The sequence below is a fragment of the Elephas maximus genome, chromosome 13 (assembly GCF_024166365.1).
Source record: "Elephas maximus indicus isolate mEleMax1 chromosome 13, mEleMax1 primary haplotype, whole genome shotgun sequence".
NCBI classification, from domain to species: Eukaryota; Metazoa; Chordata; class Mammalia; order Proboscidea; family Elephantidae; genus Elephas; species Elephas maximus.
Window position 1 is genome coordinate 54,455,768 of NC_064831.1, and position 19,736 is coordinate 54,475,503.

General features: G+C 38.5%; 1 protein-coding gene across 7 annotated transcripts in view; it reads right to left on the minus strand.

Annotated features, from left to right (window-relative positions):
• CSNK1G1 (casein kinase 1 gamma 1) overlaps positions 1–19,736 on the minus strand; it is a 159,547-nt gene that overhangs the window by 59,864 nt on the left and 79,947 nt on the right. For 5 of the 7 annotated variants that reach the window (XM_049905179.1, XM_049905178.1, XM_049905175.1 and 2 more), the window contains 2 exons: positions 17,649–17,689; positions 11,649–11,718 (listed from right to left, as the gene is read on the minus strand). The exons of 1 other annotated variant lie outside the window; for it this stretch is intronic. In XM_049905179.1, coding sequence (XP_049761136.1) covers positions 11,649–11,718; positions 17,649–17,689 — 111 coding nt within the window. The remainder of the gene's footprint in view (positions 1–11,648; positions 11,719–17,648; positions 17,690–19,736) is intronic. One more of the 7 variants, XM_049905180.1, reaches the window with a different exon arrangement.

A 19,736-nucleotide genomic window follows, 5' to 3' on the forward strand; every position in this document is an offset into this window, starting at 1 on the left:
TCCATCAGGGACTCTCTGTTGTGCTCCCTGTCAGGGCAGTCATCGGTTGTAGCTGGGCACCATCTAGTTCTTCTAATCTCAGGCTGAAGTAGTCTCTGGTTTATGTGGCCCTTTCTGTCTCTTGGGCTCATATTTACCTTGCGTCTTTGGTGTTCTTCATCCTCCTTTGCTCCAGGTGGGTTGAAACCAATTGATGCATCTTAGATGGCTGCTTGCTAGCGTTTAAGACACCACTCACCAAAGTGGGATGCAGAACGTTTTCTTAACACATTTTGTTTTGGCAATTGACCTAGGTGTCCCCTGAAACCATGGTCCACGCTGGACAACTTTTTTATTGACTATATACAGCCTCCCTAAGTAAAACAACAATGCAGGCATAGGGAAGCCTAAAAACATTCCCGTAAAAGGAAAATAAAATTAGGACTTGCCCATGGTGACTATAATACAATTAACACAACACTGATGTCTGAAGAAAATGATAACAAAAATGGTTACAACTCACAAGGTGCTTTCATCTGCTGATTGCAAGGTTTACAGCCTTTAATTACCATGATTAAATGGTGTTCTTTCTTGTGAAGCAAGCTGACCCATTGTACCAAACAAATATTGAAGCTAGCAGGAGGGCAAGCAAGTTCCAGGGAATCCAGAGTCAACCTTCAAGTCCCTGACTCCTCATCTTGTGTACTCAGAACAATCTATAGAAACTACATCTGAAAAAAAGGCATAATTGTCCTCAATGCCAAAGACCTCTGTGCCTTGAAAAATCAAAACACAATGATATAAGAAGGTCCGGGGGGCGGGACAATACAAACTGAAGAACCTATTTGGTTTAGTCACAGGAGAAGATCTAAAACTTTTGATTTTCCATCAATGAGGAAAAGAAACAGTAATTTTTCATAATCATTACATACAGTTGTAGAGTTTCACATTAAAAATTTTTTGGTTTTGTTTACAATAAATTTGGAAATTCTCCAACAACCGCAGGCTCAATAATTTGAACCACATTTTGCAAGTAAAAATCCACCCCCATTCCTGCCACCCCATTATGTGGAAATACTAGATCATGTTCCCATGTTGATTCACTGACCACCAGATGTTCATTTTGCCAAGGTTACATTTACACTGTAATGAACTTCCAAAAAGTATGTTGTTCTCTGAAACTAAGACACCAAATATAAATGTCTACATAGGAAATACAACCAGGATGCTTTTTGTATAGTAACATGTCATCTTTAAGAGTTTTTTTTTTTAATCATAGAATCTTAGAGTTCAAATAGGTCTTAGAAAGTCATCTCTTCTATCTTTCTACCCAATGTACAAATTTCCCTCAACTTCTACCTGAATACTCCTTCATTCCCCCTTCACTCAGACATAGGAAATCATACTGCATAAGACAGCTCATTCTAGCTTACAGTTTGCTTTTCCCCCTTCCTACAAGAAGTTGTTTAGATAGAAAGGAAACAAGATATTGTACCACTTTATTAGCATTTGTTGAGCTTGTGCTAGAAGCTGTCAATACATGGCTCAGGATCAACAGGGGCCAGGTTTTGACAACCAAGCTATGAGGATTCAAGAGGTAGGAGAGAGAATCCACTGGTGCAGTCTTTTAAAAAACTAGCTATTATAAAAATACATGTTTAGGGTAAAAAAATTCAAATACTACTGCAGGATATAAAGTGAGAACTTAGAAAACTACCGCTTCTCATTCCTAATTATACTCTTTCAAAGGTAATCATTATTAAATTTTTAATATTTCACTCAGGTATGTTCTATAGCTCATATAGGCACATCTGCACTAAATATGAATTTTTATAGTAGGCAAATAGGATCATATTTTACTCTTTTGCAAATCTTTCACTTAAAAATATGTTGAGGCACCATAACTAACAATGCATAAACACCAGAAAATAAACCAGATAACTCAGAGCTCCTAAAAATTAAGCACTTATACTCATCAAAAAAAAACCACTGCCGTCAAGTCAATTCTGACTCAAGGTGACCCTACATGACAGAGTAGAACTGCCCCGCAGGGTTTCCAAGGAGCCCAGGGTCGATGTGAACTGCCAACCTTTTGGTTAGCAACCATGGCTCTCAACCACTGCACCACCAGGGTTTCCTACTTATCAAAAGACTTTACTAAAAGAGTAAAAAAGAGAACCTACGGACTGGGAAAAAATTTTAGCTACGACATAGCCTACAAGGGTCCAATCTCTAAAATCTATAAAATATTTCAATACCTCGATAATAAAAAAACAAATAATCCAATTTAAAAAAATGGGCAAAGGATATGAACAAACACTTCAAGAAGACATTCAGGCAGCTAACAGGCACATGAGGAAATGCTCAAGATCATTAGCCATTAGAGAAATGCAAATCAAAACTACAACGAGATACCATCTCATCCTGATTTCACTGGCATGAATCAAAAACACAGAAAATAACAAATGTTGGAGAGACTGCAGGGAGACTGGAACTCTTATGCACTGCTGTTGGAAATGTAAAATGGTACAATCACCATGGGAAAAGATATTGTACCTCCTTAAAAAAGCTAGAAATAGAAATATCATATGATCCAGCAATCCCACTCCCAGGAATATATCTTAGAGAAGTAAGAGCCCTTACACGAATAGACATAGGCACACCCATGTTCTGTGCAGCATTATTCACAATAGCAAGATGGAAACAATCTAAGTGCCCATCATCAGATGAACGGATAAACAAATTATGGTGGATTTAGTGGGGACTAGAAGGGAACGTGGATTTAAGAAAAGGCTTTTGAGTTGGGAGGTTTTTAGCACATTTGTATGGAAACGTTACAGAGAGGAAAAGCTGATAATACAGGAAAGTAGAAGGGACAATTGTAGAAATAAAGCCTTGAGTAGGCAAAAGGGGATAGGAGCCAGTGGACAAGTGGCAGTTTACACAGGAGCCTGAGCAAGTCATCCATTTTATCAGGAGGGAAGAATAGTAATGGAATACGGATGAAGGCAAGTTGATAGATTCGGTGGTGGGAACATGTGGATGTTCTCTTCTGATTGCTTCTATTCTCTCTGATATAAACAGTATCACAGCTGAGAGTGAGGAAGGAAAGGAAGCTTTTGCAGGCTTGATGAGGTCACCTAGGGCAGCGGATGCGTAGGGACCTGACTAGGGAGATATAAAAGGATGGGCAGGCAGCACAAAAGGCCCACTTGAGATTTGTGGTCATGTATTTAAAGTGAGGCCAGTCAACATGGTTGTGTTTTCTCTAATCATATTTAGCTGCAAATGGGGGACTGAAGAGCTGAGCTGAGCCAGGGCTGAGGTTTTGCTAGGTGACTATGATGGAGAGAGGGTTAGGTAAGGGAATCTAGGGTGTATGGAGAAGAGTGATCATGACAACGGATCTGGAAATCTCACCTGGTGTCATGTATTGAACTGTGATCCCCAAAATGTATGTCCACTTGGCTAGGTTATGCTTCCAGTACGGTGCGACTGTCCACTGTTTTGCCATCTGATGTGATTTTCCTATGTGTTGTAAATCCTACTTCTCTGTTAAGGAGGCAGGACTCAACCCTCAAGATTAGGTTGTATCTTGAGTCGATCTCTTTTGAGATACAAAAGAGAAGCAATCAGAGAGTCAGGGGGACCTCATATTACCAAGAAAGTAGTGCCAGTAGCAGAGCATGTCCGACAGACCCCAGGTCCCTGTGCTGAGAAGATCCTAGACCAGAGGAAGATTGACGGCAAGGGCCTTCCTCCAGAGCCGACAGAGACAGAAAACCTTCCCCTGGGGCTGGCACCCTGAATTCAGACTTTTAGCCCCCTAGGCTGTGAGAAAATAAATCTCTCTTTGTTAAAGCCATCCACTTGTGGTATTTCTGTTGTAGCAGCACTAGATGACTAAGACACCTGGATAAAGAAGGAAGTGAGGGCATTAGGTTGGCCACTGATAGTGAAAAGATAGTAGGATCAACGGACTGGCAGTAACTGTGGAGTGGAAGAATTTTTTGATGGAATTACTAGCTAGAGTGAGTTGGAATGATAGGAGGGGCAGTGGAAGAGCATAATGCTGAAAATTATGGATGAAGAGTTATTGGTAGCGTAAGGTCTATCGATACAATGGCTAAGTAGTTGATAAGGTAAGGAGAACAATTCATTGGAGATGGGCAGTGAAAGAATTGAGAGCCTAGAGCATGGGAAAAACTGTGTATGTGAATATTAAAATCTTTAAAAATGACAGCTGTAGTGTATAGTAAAATAGTGAACCAGGTGACTACAAGAAGGAAGAGTAGTAGCTGATAAAATCTGATGGGAACTTTAGGGAGGAAAAAGGGACAAAAGTCTGGAAGTAGCAATAAAGGAACATGGTACTTGAAGTATGAGAGAGTAAGCACCACTTGAGAGGGCTGCCAGGGGACTCATGTCTTTACGGGGCAGCCAGGTTTCATTTAGACTGGGAAGATGAAGACAGCACTCAGGAACGATTGAGGTCACAGGAGATTTTGCTACAACAGACTCTGAGGGCCTGGGATGTTGAGGTGAACTTGTGAAACTGGATTTGATTAGGCAGAATCAGAGCTTTATGGGGATAAAGAGTCTGAACGATGAGTGATAACCCAAGAGTCAAGCACTTCTAGTTCAAATGAAGTAAACAGGGGTGTAGGACATGATGAAATCAGTCCTGGTGATCTATTAAGTAGGATAATTAGAATGAGAGCTTCTTCTTCAGGATAGATTGTGGTAGAGAGGCAAGATTGGGCTGAGGGAGGTCTTGCCAGGATCGTGTAAAATTCCTCTTTAGTCTCCCTATCTTCGGACTCTCATTCATCTACCACACTGATACCAGAATAACCCTTTTAAAATGCAAGCCTAAGTATTTCTCCAATACTACAATCTCCTACAAGATCTGTCCCAAGCTAACCTCTTCAGGCTTACTTCTCACTATCCCCCTGACCTTGCACAGCTTTACCCAATACCATGCAACTCCCAAACAAGCTCTGTCTGCTGCTTCACCCCTCATGCCTCCTCTCCTGCTATTTCATGGGCTTAGGTGAGGGTGCCCCTCTGCCTTTCTTCTTCCCTCCCAACACCATCTTGATGAATACCTACTTAAGTTTTTCAAGATTCACCTGGAACATTACCTTCTCTACTGTAGTCTTTCCTGGTATTCTCACTCCTTGCCACAAGGCAGAATTGACTGCTACATTCTTATAATACGTCCATCATAATGCCTGTTTATACTGTATTTATTTTACATGTCTATCACCCTCCAGTCAGATTTTATGCTTTTAAATCTTGAGAGCAGGGACCTTGCCTTATTCATCTTTGTAATTCCAGCAAGTAAAAGCACAAACAAATCTCTCTTAGAAGAAGCACAGCCAGAATGCTCCTTAGAGGCAAGGATGGTGAGACTGCGTCTTACATACTTTGGACATGTTGTCAGGAGGGATCAGTCCATGGAGGAGGACATCATGCTTGGCAGAGTACAGGGTCAGTGGAAAAGAGGAAGACCCTCAACGAGATGGATTGACACAGTGGCTGCAATAATGAGCTCAAGCATAACAACGACTGTAAGGATGGCTCAGGACTGGGCAGTGTTTCGTTCTGTTGTGCGTGGGGTCGCTATGAGTCAGAACTGACTCGACGGCACCTAACAACAACAATAACAATATAAACATTTACTGAACTCATGAAGGTGGAGGATCTCCAATAAGGTCTTGAAGGACAGGCAAGATCTCAATGCTGAGAAACCCAGTACAATATTTCCCAAACTTCGTTCTACAAAAGTTAGTGCTCTTTGAAATATAAAAGCAGGTAATGCCAGGAAAATCGACGCTGTTAATACTTTTTCTTCCGTAAGGTATTCAAAAATAATGTGTATGAGAAAAAGTTAACAAATATACAGTTGCTACATGCCTTTAGGAAATACAGAAGCACATGTATTGTGAGAATGCCAGGAAGGTGCTTGAGCAAGAAGCTGATGCGTGAGCCTGTGCATGACCTAGACATTGAAGAAGAGACAGCAATGACCAACTGATACCACATTTAAGTTCTGTGTAATGATTACTGCTTTCTGTCATGTTCGTAATTTTATATTTTCAGTATATATTTGTGATAATATTTAATACTATATGCTAAATAAATGAATTAAAATTTGATATTTCTCCTATTCTATCTGATTAAATGTACAGGTACATAAAATTTCATGCATGCTGCTAGTATTCTTTCAATAAATTTCCACTTAAAATGTGTTGTCTATTCAAATACATTTGGGAGATACCGACTCTATGAAGGTAAACATCTAGTCTACAGAAATAAAATATACTGAAATTTACTAAAAGTATAATCAACTACAAACCAGGTTCAGGAGTCACATCTATAAAAAGGGGTCCAATCAAAATTGCATCTCTGGCCAGTCCTAACTCTCAGGTCTTCAGTGCACACACGTGAGCCTGACATTTCTCCTCTCTTGAAAATGGAGGGCAGTCACCGACAATATATCACATCGCTCAAGGAAAATATTTGAAAGCCAAAATGTTAAGGAAGAGGTTAGAAACTAAAGATAGAAAAGAACCAAAAAACATTTAGCACTTCCCTGTTTTGCACATTAAATACATCAAGATATCCCAATTAGATGATCAGAGTTCATTTCTTCACTGCTCAAGCAGAATTACATTTTACAGATAATTAAGCCAGTGAAACTTCGTCAGTAATCCTCAGCTCAGCAACAACCAGCAAGCACCTCAAATCTACCAAAGCTTAAAATCCTAAATATCACCACAGGATGTCTATGTCAGAGACAATAAAACTTTATAGTTTTTAGTGTCCAGGCACCTTGGAAAAGCCATACAACTGCTCTTAAACAGAGTTAACAGTATCACTTAAGTACCTTTTTGGAAAATAAAGACCACTCTTTAATATTTTTTTCATCTCTTACTAGGTTAAAAAGCAACTGTGTTTAAAAGTAAAACCTTTGCAGCGATCTCCAGTTGGCAAGTGTTTCTGATCAGTCACTGGCCTCCAGAAGCTCATGGAGCTTTGAATTTTGCTGTTTAAACAAGGTTATCACGTGAGCTTCCCCAGGCATTTGCTGCCCAGCAGGTGCAACGCTGTGAACTGGGGCTGTACCTGACGTGCAGGCTCTGAGTAATACAGTGAGGAAAAACAAACAAAAAAAAACTCACCACTACCCTCAATTTCAAACCATCATCTGCTTCTACGTGGTTTCAAGCATTGTACCATTTCATTCCTCTAAGTATTCAGAGCCAAATATTAAAACTTCTTAGACATCAAATAAAATAAATTCGGTCTGAAAATCAGCCCGTGGTGAAAGAAACTGTGGGAGAGGCAAGAAGAGAAACGAAATGGGGACTAAGAAGAACATACAGAAGTCTTGAGTTATGAAATCAGCAGGGAAAATGACTTCCCCAAATAAAAACAATCTAAATGTAACCCAAATACAAAATGGGTGCCTAAATTATAGCCTATGAAGCTGATGGGATATCATACAATGATCAGAAGCATTAAGAATATGGAGCTTCATGACAAATGTTAAGTGAAAGAAGACATACTTTTGTGTGAGCTGAGATTAACTATGAAATATGTCTGCATAAGGAAAGGAGAGAAAGAAACATTAAAGTGAAATGTAGCTGGGTTAGGGTGGTAAGTGCATGAATCATCACCTCCTCCCAAAATATCCTCTAATATTTTGTAATTTGATTTCTATAATAAATGAAAATAGACAAAATGACAATTATTAGAAACATCAAGATAATCTGCTCTCAGTTCCAAGACCCTCTAGGCCCTATTTACATTCTTCCTTGATTATCCTGGACATATTAACCCTAACAGTAAATCATCAGGTCTTGAAATTCCTTATGGCAAAGCTACTACCAGCAAAGCTTGAAATGCATGACTGTCCACTAGAGAGCAGAAGGGAATGAAAGGGAAGCAGTTAAGGATCAAACAAAGAGAAGAATGGACAATGAGGAAGAGCTCCAAGTTAAACCATGTTCACAATCATCCAGGGCCACCATTTTTCTTCTTATCTACACATGATTAGAGAACTGGTATGGATTTCCAGATTATATGGTCAGGGTGAAATGGATGTCCAAAAAGCCAAGGTAATGATTCAGAGCTAGGTACTTGGGGAATAAATGGTCATACTCCCAAGCCAACACCAAAGTTCCTGTTTTTGGTATTTAAGATCTCAAGGTATGATTGCAATAGCAGTAATCTTTAAATTTATAATCAATCGTTTCCTCCAAAGAATTTCATCTATGTGTTTTACGAGCACTGATTAATTCCTTGAAAATCCCGTATCACAATGTTTTTTGGTTTTTGCTTTTTAATTTTTATTTTAAAGTGTTGCATGTCAAGATACTCAAATATTTTGCAAAGCTTTTGGCCTGGGATGAGTAATGACAAACACAGCATTAGTGAGTAAGAACACTGATCACATTATTTTGGTCCTTGTGTGCCTTTGGCATGAAAAGCTGTTGGCTTATTTACAATGCTGTGACATCACCTTGTTTCTAAAGAGAGTGGCATCTGCTCTAGCTACAGAAATGCTAACTACATTTGCAGCTGGGAACTTACTCTGGAAGACAGGGGAAGAAGCTCTAGTGTTCATGGTCCCATGTACAATGAGAAATGACAATATCTTGTCTACTTTCAAAATAAATGTCCCTTTCTGGCCATCCTCAAGGAATTTTTTTTTTTTTATCAAGAGCCTGTCAAAAATCTAAAAAGGCAAGTGTATCAAACCTTCGTAACTTCTTTCCATCACTGAAATATCTACTGACTGCCTACCACATGACAGAACTACGTTGGGCCTTGATACACTTCAGACATAAAGGTGAAGAATGCACAGGCCCTTGTTCTCAAGAAGCTTATGGTCTCATGAAACCTAGGCAATTCATAATCAATAAGACCAGAGAATCAAGATAGAAAAGTATCCTAATATTTAGTAATAATGGGACAAAATAGAAAATGACATCTAAGGGGTTCGGGTACTCAAAAATCCATAACATAACTACAAAATGCAGTGTTTCCTCCACAAATTACCTCCCCACCAGTAAGCACTTGCACACAAACACACACACAGACACCTGAGTTCTAATTTTGTGACGTTCCTCTTAAGTGAGCCTCCTAAAATAACAGAAGTTACTGTATATATGGAGACAGTGGTATTATTATCTTCCATTATCTGGATACAATATTTCTATTAATTCAACATTTTACACTAGCTTTTCTAGCAGCCATTTCATATACTTGACTTTTATGCTTTTATGAAGCTGTACTCAGTTGAGACCTACAAATCTTTTTTTATATAAGCTGCCATCATTCAATGATAAAATATCTGCAAATCGTGTTATGCAAAAAAATTAAAGGAACTGGAGACACTTGACTTAAAAAGATCTGGAGGGAGGTGATGGAGGGAGTGGCATGTAACAGCTGTGGATGAACACCTCTGGGCTGCTAACATAGGGCCCAACTTGGTTCCATGAAAATAAGAAAAGGAAAATGCTGGGCCAATATGAAGAACTTCCAATACCTTGGGCTTTCCAACACTGAAGTGCCTTGCAGAGTGGTGAATTCTATAGATGAAAGAGGTCAAGCAGTGATGAATGCCCATTTGTTAAGAAAATTCTAGAAGAATTCTCACACTTGGAAGAAATTTGAGGTAGATCTTTCAGGCTCTTTCCATCTTGGAAAAGCTTGTGGCTACCTTGGTAGTTGCAGGCAAGAGTATTAAGAAGATAGCTACTTTAACAACACTAGGTGATCTCAAAAAGCAGAACAAGGAGGCCAGGAACAAGTGAATCACCACTGAACTTCATGTAAAACCTAGAAAGCTTTGTGACTTTTAGATGATTGTCAGAAGAGATACTGGGAAAAAGACCAATGATAGCCAGCCTACCTTACTATGAGTCAACAACTGGCCTGTCCACTACAATAGAGCCCTCCTATTCCCACTGAGTGCAACGAGGGATGTACCAGTCTCAGAGGTTCCAGTTTTCCACTGCTGCTTAAAGTTAAAGGCAATTTTTTAGACCCTTTTCCCCAAATGCTCTATTACTCTTGTTTTCAGTGCATGGAGAATGCCAAAACTTTAAGAACCTACAATGTTCTCCTGTATTTGGGGAGAGTATGAAAAGGGAAGGTGGCCTGATCTGGAAGGTCTATACAGAAGGGCATACTGGCCTGATCACTTCCCTCAGGCCCACTCAAACTTCTAGTTTGGGCTGGATCTAGCATGTTTTTACCTGTGCCTTAGATTTGTGAGACATGTAAAAACATATTTATCATAAGTGATCTACACATAGTTATCATCATGAAATTTACAAAACCAGGAACAAGAAGAGAGTCATCTTTAAAGTTTAGTTCTGGGGCATCCGGGAAGACAAGCCTCAAGTTATATATAAAGCCTGTGAACTCAGCTGCCAATCTTAAATGCTATGCCAGGAACACGATGTTTAAGGATATAATCAATCAACAAATACCTGAGGCTACTGTAAGCAAGAATTTATGTTAGGTTCAATGGAAGACAAATGTCCTCTCTGGTCTCCCTAGGTTTTGACCATGGCTGATTGCTGCTGTGATCAGGGTATGTTAAGATTTGAATAACGCCCAGTGGCTCTTATATAATTCTATATAGTCTCGGAAGTGAAACTCAAATTTCTTCACTAGTGTCTTCAATAGTGGTATTTGAAATAAAAACCATGTTTCAGTCATTTGCATAAAATTGTCATACCAAAAGAAGCATAAAGCCAAGGAACTTTTACAAATGATGAAACCAGCTCTGAAGGATTTCGTCTTCTGAGAGAGGTGTCCTACAGTTGCACCTGTAGGACAGCCTCCTTAGGGCTGGTAACATTTGCTTACTAGTCAAGATATTTTTCTGGAAGCCAGACAGTTGAGAAATTAGAGTTTTTAGGTAAAAAACAGACATGATTAAAAAAATTATAAATTTATTCTTAAAAAATCTCCAAAGGCCATGGTTATTACAATCAAATGAATACCAAAAAGGCCATTGCCGTCGAGTTGATTCTTACTCATAGCAATCCTACAGGACAGAGCAGAACTGCCCCATAAGGTTTCTAAGGGGCAGCTGATGGATTTGAACTGCCAACCTTTTGGTCAGCAGCTGAGCTCTTAACCACTGCAAAAACAGCAGGGCTCCATCATATGGACAGTTCTTGTAAATTAATAAGAATAGACAAAATGACAGTGTTATGGTATTATATTTCGGAATGTGTATTTCTGAAATGTCTTTAAAACACATACATAGTATCAATGTGGTAAAATATACCTTGCAAATACCAACCCCTTCTTTCTCTTGGTATACAGAAAAAAATGAAAAGAGAATCAATGAACTAGCAAAAAGCAAAACCCCATACTATGTGTTTCAGGCAGGTAAATGCATTCTAAGGTCAGTCTGTGGGCATAGTCACAGCATCACTGGTCCCCAGTCAACTCAACTACCCCTCTAGGAGTCAGAGAGCAAGTAGCTTTTCGGCTGACTGTCTTTATTTCCCTATGCAGCAAGCAGAAGGGGTACATGCTCTGATAAAAAGGGGTAAACCACACAACAGAATTTGCATATTTTTGGGTTTCCAACTAAGATATAAGCTAAGTAAATGGATGGAAAAGGCATGACTTACCTGCACTGCCGAGCTGTTTATAAAACCTGTATTCTAAATGAAGTTGTGGTGCACGTGATTTTATAGGTTCCTGAAACCCAAGAAGAGTAATTGTGATCAGATTTAGATAAATGGGACTTTTCCATTTCTAAATTTTCAGAGTAAGCCAGGACTAAGAATTACATAATGTTTCAGAGATAATATTCATATGTGATTGTATTTTCTTACCAAAACTTCTTTTTGAAAGCATAGCTGGAGAAGATAAAGCTAAATTACATACAATCCCTTCCATAGATATTTAAATAGACTTTCGGAGGGAGGTGTCATTCAATGATAGCTCCGTTACCATGAAATATTCTCCTGAAATATATTCTCCTAGGAAACCTGATGCCAAGCTCTTTTGAATACCAGCATGTATTTCATTCTTATTTTATTATGAATTTTGGATAGTAAATAGTTTTTTCCTTTCTAGAAAAATGATGCATGCTCAGTATAAAAAAATTAAAATGCAAAAAAATAAAAAAGAAAGTAAAAATAAGTCTGAAACTCTATCATTTAAGGAGAACCACGATTAACAGTGATTATCCTCTGAAGCGTTTCTTTATACGTAAGATTATATATAATGGAAACCTTGGTGGCGTAGTGGTTTAGAGCTACAGCTGCTAACCAAAAAGTCAGCAGTTCGAATCCACCAGGTGCTTCTTTGAAACCCTGTGGGGCAGTTCTACTCTGTCCTTTAGAGCCACTATGAGTTAGAATCTGCTCAATGGCAATGGGTTTGGTTTTTTTGTTGTTGTTGTTTATATATAAAATGATTCATAAATAGGTTTTTATATAAATGACATCATACTGTATTTGATGTAGTATAACGTACCTCTCTTTGAAGTCAACAATGTGATAATAACATCCTTCCATGGCAGTAAGGACAGCTATACTATATTTAATGTCTGTAGTATTCCTCGGAAACCCCGGTGGCGTAATGGTTAAATGCTTTGGCTGCTAACCAAAAGGTCAGCAGTTTGAATCTGCCAGGCATTCCTTGGAAACTCTATGGGGCAGTTCTACTGTGTCTTACAGGGTCGCTATGAGTTGGAATCAACTCAACGGCAGTGGGTTTGGTTTTTTAGTAGTATTCCTCTGTATGTACATAAATATATATGTGTATGTCTATAGTTTTTGGACATTTGGATTATTTGCAGCTTTCAACAGTATGAACAGTGCCATTAGGAACATTCTTGCATTTCTTTTTACACTGAAGAGAATTAAAGGTTGTACATACAATTAAAATATGTAACTTTATTCAATGCGGTATTTAAGTTTTCAAAAATGAAGTTATCTAATGACACCAGAGATAAAATAGGCAAACAACCATACTCTACTCTAGTCCATACTTCAAGAATGGGCTGTTTAATTACTCTGCATTGACAGTGTCACAAACCAACTACCTAAGACAACCAAACGTTACCCTAAAAGGTATAATCTCCTTAAAGGATCATCCTTTTTGTGCAAATGATGGGCAAAGGTATCACATTATTATGACCTCTCTTTAAAAGCTCAGTATATACAGTTACCTAACATTATATATTGTTACAGTAACCACTTTTAGAAAAAGGAACCAGAATTATTTTTAATTGGCAATGCATTTGCTTTTTAGCTCCACTGTCAGTTCTGCTCTGAGACCTTCATCCTTAAAGTCCATGTCAAAAACAGATACAAATAATAATCACAGGGACAAGAGTGCCTTTGGGTAGTCTTTGAGTTCATTTCCCTAGTTTTAAGTACATCAGACGTTTACTTATCCTATTTTTAAGACTCCAAGGAAGGAGATTCCACAGCCTCCCTTGATAATTCATGTTGGTATTTTACAAGTTTCATGGTTTAAAAGGTGTTTATACTTAGCTTGAATCTCCACTATCAGAACTGAAGCCTATTTCTCTGATGTCCTTGGTAACAAGATAAAACAGCTCCTCAATAATCTGTGAATACTATAAGTGCTATCTTCAAAAAGCAGAACTAGTCAATCATTTCTTAGACTTCCTTTTTCCAGGCAAAGTAATTTCAATTCCTTTAACATTCCTCACTGATCCTATTTTTTAGTTCTTTGATCATCTTTGAAGACTTTTTTTCCCTGAACTCACTTGAAGTTTGGTTTGCTTTTCTAAAGATATTGTTGTTAGGTGTTGTCAAGTGGTTCTGACTCATAATGACCCTATGACAAAAGAACAAAACACTTCCCGGTGCTGCGCCATCCTCACAATAATTGCTATACTTGAGCCCATTGTTGCACCCACTGTGTCAATCCATCTCGTTGAGAACCTTCCTCTTTTTTGCTGACCCTCTACTTTACCAAGCATGATGTCCTTCTCCAGGGACTGGTCCCTCCTGATAACACATCTAAAGTACGTGAGACGGAGCCTCTCCATCCTCGCTTCTAAGGAGCATTCTAGCTGTACTTCTTCCAAGACAGATGTGTTCATTCTTCTCGCAGTCCATGATATAGTCAATATTCTTCACCAACACCATAATTCAAATGCATCAATTCTTCTTTGATCTTCCTTATTCATCATCAAGCTTTTGCATGCATACGAGTTGATTGAACATACCATGGCTTGGGTAGGCACACCTTAGACCTCAAAGTGACATCTTTGTTTTTTAACACTTTAAAGAAGTCTTTTGCAGCACATTTGTCCAACGCAATATGGCATTCGATTTCTTGACTGCTGCCTCCATGGGCTTTGATTGTGGATTCAAATAAAATGAAATCCTTGACAACCTCAACGTTTTCTCCGTTTATCATGACATTGCTTACTGGTCCAGTTGTAAGGCTTTTTGTTTTCTTTATGCTGAGGTGTAACCTATACAGAAGGCTGTAGTCTTTGATTTCATCAGTAAGTGCTTCAAGTCCTCTTTGCTTTCAGCAAGGAAGGCTGTGTGTCATCAGCATATCGCAGGTTGTTAATGAGTCTTCCACCAATCCTGATGCCACATTCTTCTTCATATAGTCCTGCTTCTTGGATTATATGCTGAGCATACAGACTGAATAAGTATGATGAAATGATGCCACCCTGATGCACACCTTTCCTGATTTTAAACCATGCAGTATTCTCTTCTTCTGTTTGAACAAACGTCTCTTAGTCTATGTAAAGGCTCCTAATGAGCACAATTAAGTGTTCTTGAATTCCTATTTTTCACAATGTTATAATTTGTTATGACCCACACAATCAAATGCCTTTGCCCAGTCAATAAAACACAGATAAACATCTCTCTGGTATTCTCTGCTTTCAGCAAAGATCCATCTGACATCACCAATGATATCCTTCGTTCCAAGTCCTCTTCTGAATCCAGCTTGAATTTCTGGCAGTTCTCTGTTGATGTACTGATGCAGTGGCTTCTGAATTATCTTCAGCAAAACTTTACTTGTATGTAATATTAATGACAATGTTTGATAACTTCCGCATTGTATTCGATCACCTTTCTTTGGAATGGGCACGTATAAGGATCTCTTCTAGTCAGTTGGCCAGGTAGCTGTCTTCCAAATTTCTTGGCATAGATGAGCGAGTACCTCCAGCCCTGCATCCATCTGTTGAAACATCTCAGTTGGTATTCTGTCAATTCATGGAGCATTGTTTTTTGCCAATGCTCTCCGTGCAACTTGGAATTCTTTCTTTAGCACCATCGGTTCTCGATCATATGCTACCTTCCGAAATGGCTGAATGTTGCCCAATTCTTTTTGGTACAGTGACTCTGTGTATTCCTTCCATCTTCTTTAGATGTTTCCTGCATCATTCGATATTTTGCCCATAGAATCTTTCAGTACTGCACCTCAAGACTTTAATTTTTTATTCAGTTCTTTCAGCTTGAGAAATGCCGAGTGTGTTCTTCCCATCAGACAGAGTTCTGCTCCTTTTCATAAGGTTCTCACTTGCCAGTTTCTTTAGAAGTAGATCACCAGGTTTTCCTCCTAGTCTGTCTTAGTTTGGAAGCTCCGGTGAAGTCTGTGCACCATGGGTGACCCTACTGGTATTTGAAATACCAGTGGCGTAGCTTCCAGCACCACAGAAACACGCAAGCCAGCACAGTACAACAAGCTGATAGACGAGTGGTGGGTCTTAAGATGTTGAATCCATAAATCACAGAATTCAGAAGTTTTCTTGAAGTTATCTAGTCTATCCTTCTGCTTCCAGGAAGGTTTTATCTAAATCGATTCAGGCAGACTGGAGTATTTCATATCGTTAACGACTTATATGAAAAAAGAGCTCATACTCTTTGTAAAATCAGCAACCACTGGAGCTGAATTCAAAGTGTCTCAAAATTTTTGTAGTCAAAAGAAAAGCATGTAAGACTAATTATACTGTAGCGTCATTTCCTTATTCATTTATTTCCTCAGATGGAGAGGGATCATTCTTGAAAATCTCCATTTCGTTGTAGGTCTCCGACTAGATCACTATCAAAGCAGCAAGTTACAGAACTTGTCCTAATGAGAACCTCAGAACTAGTGCCCTAATAACCTTTAACAGTTCACAAGGAATCAAGCAGAAACAGTGATGACAAATCAATACGGAACCCAACAGAGGTTGATACAAACACCAGAAAGAGGGAACAGCCTTTGGATTCTGACAAGCCACAAAGGCCAATAAACTTAGACACCATGTAACCTTCCTCAAACAAAATATTCTCAAATTTTATACTGGAAAACCTTAATAGGAAATATTCAATCCAATCTCGGTTTAATTCAGGAAAAAAAACAAACTAAATCCACTGCTGTCGAGTCCATTCTGACAGCAGATTAAAAAAAAGGGTAAGACTCTAGAGAATTTCGGGTTAAAAGCGGGTCTACATCTCACATGTATTCAGACATGAGGAGTTTTTTATTGCAAATGGAAGGACTAACACCCTTCAGCCACCCTTCATTACATGGCTGTAGCCTGCTCAGTCAAGTGGGGCTGCACAGTGCTTTTCTGGAGGCACTATGAAGAGAGGGTATTGCAAACACTTAGTCCACAGCTGGCGAGGGGACAGTAATTTAGCAGCATGGAGAGAAAACATTTTTCACAATTGTTAGAAAACCTCTGTTACAAAGACCCCTAACAATCTAGGCAATGGGTAAAGGTGGGGCTATTTACACTAATAACAGTTCTAGAAATCCAAGAAGTATAAGCCCACAAAAAAGATCCAGGCAAAGTAGAACTGACACATCAGCATGGCTTCCTTGCATTTCTGTGCCAGATGCTGGTTATGATTATATTTCCACAGAGGGAGGGGGCTGGCCATTTGCCAGAATCATGGTTATTCAGGAACACACATGCCTGCCTGAAATCCTAAACTGACAACAGACGGCCACCTCGTAAGAGTGTAATGCTTCAGGCAAATTTTGCTCTTCCAATGAAATGAGCTCAGTTACGGCCCTCAGGGCTCCCTTTGAGAACACATGTCCAGCAGCAAGAGAGGAGGCCCACAGACAAGAAGGTTAGCCTCTGCGACGCCTTTCAAAGTGATTCCAAAGAGAAACGAGGTACTGAGATATACCGTACTTCCAGCTGATAGAAAGTCTACATTTGGTTTTAATTACTGACCACTCAAAGTTCAAAAAAGTTTAGTAAAATGAAAGGCAAATGCAATGGTCCATCATGTCTAGTCATTTTCAAATGATTTTATTTTTTAAGATAGCACTGTAAAAGGTACAGAATTAAAATAGTAATTCTTCCACCCATTTTTTCAGCTATTTTTCATCAACTAATTTTGATTCATTGTTGCTAACACCATAGTTAGCATCATCTAACTATAGTGTTAGAGTATATAGTGATTCATCACTATAATATTATTTAAAAAAAAACCACTGTCGTCAAGTCGATTCCGACTCATAGCAACCCTAGATTATAGTGGAAAGAAAATGTTTAAGTAGGATCATATGTAAGGAAAACACCCGCATTAGTATTTTTGTAAATGTTTACAACTCTTTCCCATAAAAGGGTATGTGAGGGGTGAGGGCCCCGAAACATAATTACCACAGATTCTACTCACCAGTTTGATTGCTACATACTCATTGGTGTAGAGATTTTTACCTAGGGAAAAAGCAGAACGTGTATGTTTTAGTGACATTTATTCTGGGAAATGCAAAGCAAAATCTTAGCTCACAGGGTCATGAGAAAGGTCGGATTCCCAATACTGTTCACATGTATAAAACATGATTTATAAGTGAAAAGCGAGGTAGACAAGAGACTTAGCAAGTATAGAACAAAAAGAGCTTGAGAATATAGAAATTTAAGTTAGACACAAGTATTTTTTTAAAAAAGAGAAAAATCAATGTCTCTGTCTAACATACACGCCTACATACACCTCACGCATTTCTTATTTATTATTTCCCAACTATTTAAGCCATGAAACAAACAAAAAAGGAGAAATATCAGAATTTCAAAGATATAGAGATTTTAACTTTTGGCATGGACCTACATTCTGCAAACTCACTGACAAACGGGGATTTTCTTTTCTTTTTTTGCTCATGGTATTTAATATCTTTAGAGGACATAAAGGATAGAATGAAATAAAAGCAATTACTGCCCGTCCCTCCTCTTAGAGAACTCATCTACTGCCTGTAAACAAATCTCAAAGGCGCTCTGACTTTTCACGAGAACTCCAGTTCTATAGCTTTATGTGCAGGAAACAGATCTCCACCTATACAGCACTACCACCTCTAGGTTCTTCCTGGGTTGATAACAACTCTCCCTCTCAACATCCCTACTTCTATAAATGGAACCAGAATTCTCCTGGACATCTAGACTAAGGACCTGCAGTGATGATGGGGATGAGGATGGGAGCAACAACTATCACCCAGCCCATATAGCATGTTACGTACTACTTAGCTCCCCGCTACCTTTCTACCCCGACCAATCCCTGAAGCTTCAACTTTAATTCTTTCTGAGTGTTTAGTATGTATCATATAGTTCAGTCACTGCACAGGACTTCATACTGCTTTTCAGTGCTGCTTACATGTCTGTTCTATCTTGTCTGGCTAGACTATAAATATCTTGAGGGCAAGGATTTTACCTAATAGTTCTTTCAGTGCCCTATGATGCTTAAGACCATGTTCTGCATATATCAGACATTCACAACTTTGACTGATTCAAAGTTACTGGCATGTATAGTATGACTACTTTTTAAATAAGACACACAAATTAATGCTATGTTTATATATACTAGCTGATTTTATATATGTATGTACGTATCTATACACATATAAAAAATACACACATATATATACATATAATATGAAAAAGGATACAGAAAGATGTATGTTAAGGCGTTAAAATAACTTTCTTAGTCTTTTTATTTTTATATAACACATATAACTTTTATAATGAAAAAAAAAAACTTCATTTTGGGAACAAGAAACTGCTTATAATACAAGTTCTCATTTTTACCAAGCTCTAAACAGATGTCCTTTGCAAACGACATCATCATATTATCAGCTTCCTGAATACCTTTATGTGTCAAAGGAGTACACAAATGTAGGAATAATTTTGTCTGCAAATAACGCAAGAAAGAAGCACTCACAGGTTGCCAGACAAACACCCAAGAAACCACTCTAAGGTGTACAACTTTTTTAAAGGAGCACAGGCAGAAAATATGCATTTTTCCCTTTCTATATATTAGTTTTTTTATATATTAGTTTTGTAGCCCTGGTGAAGTGGTTAAGAGTTCAGGCTGCTAACCAAAAGGTTGGCAGTTCAAATCCAACAGCTGCTTCTTGGAAACCCCATGGAGCAGTTCTACTCTGTCCTATAAAATCACTATGAGTCAGAATTGACTTGATGGCAACAGTTTTTATTTTTATTTTTTCCTGCCTAGCTGTTATTATCTCTTCTATTCCTCTCCTGGGTTTTTTGTTTTTTTTTTTTATTCCTCTCCCATTTATTAGCTTTTCCCAATTTCCTCAAATATATCAAAATTATTTGTTGTGGGAACATTAATTAGAAACATAAATGAACTTTTAGAAGCTTACTGCAACTAATATATGTTGCTGTTGTTGTGTGCTGTCGACTTGATTCCGACTCACAGTGACCTTATAGGACAGAGTAGAACTGCCCCGTAGGATTTCCAAGGAGCTGCTGG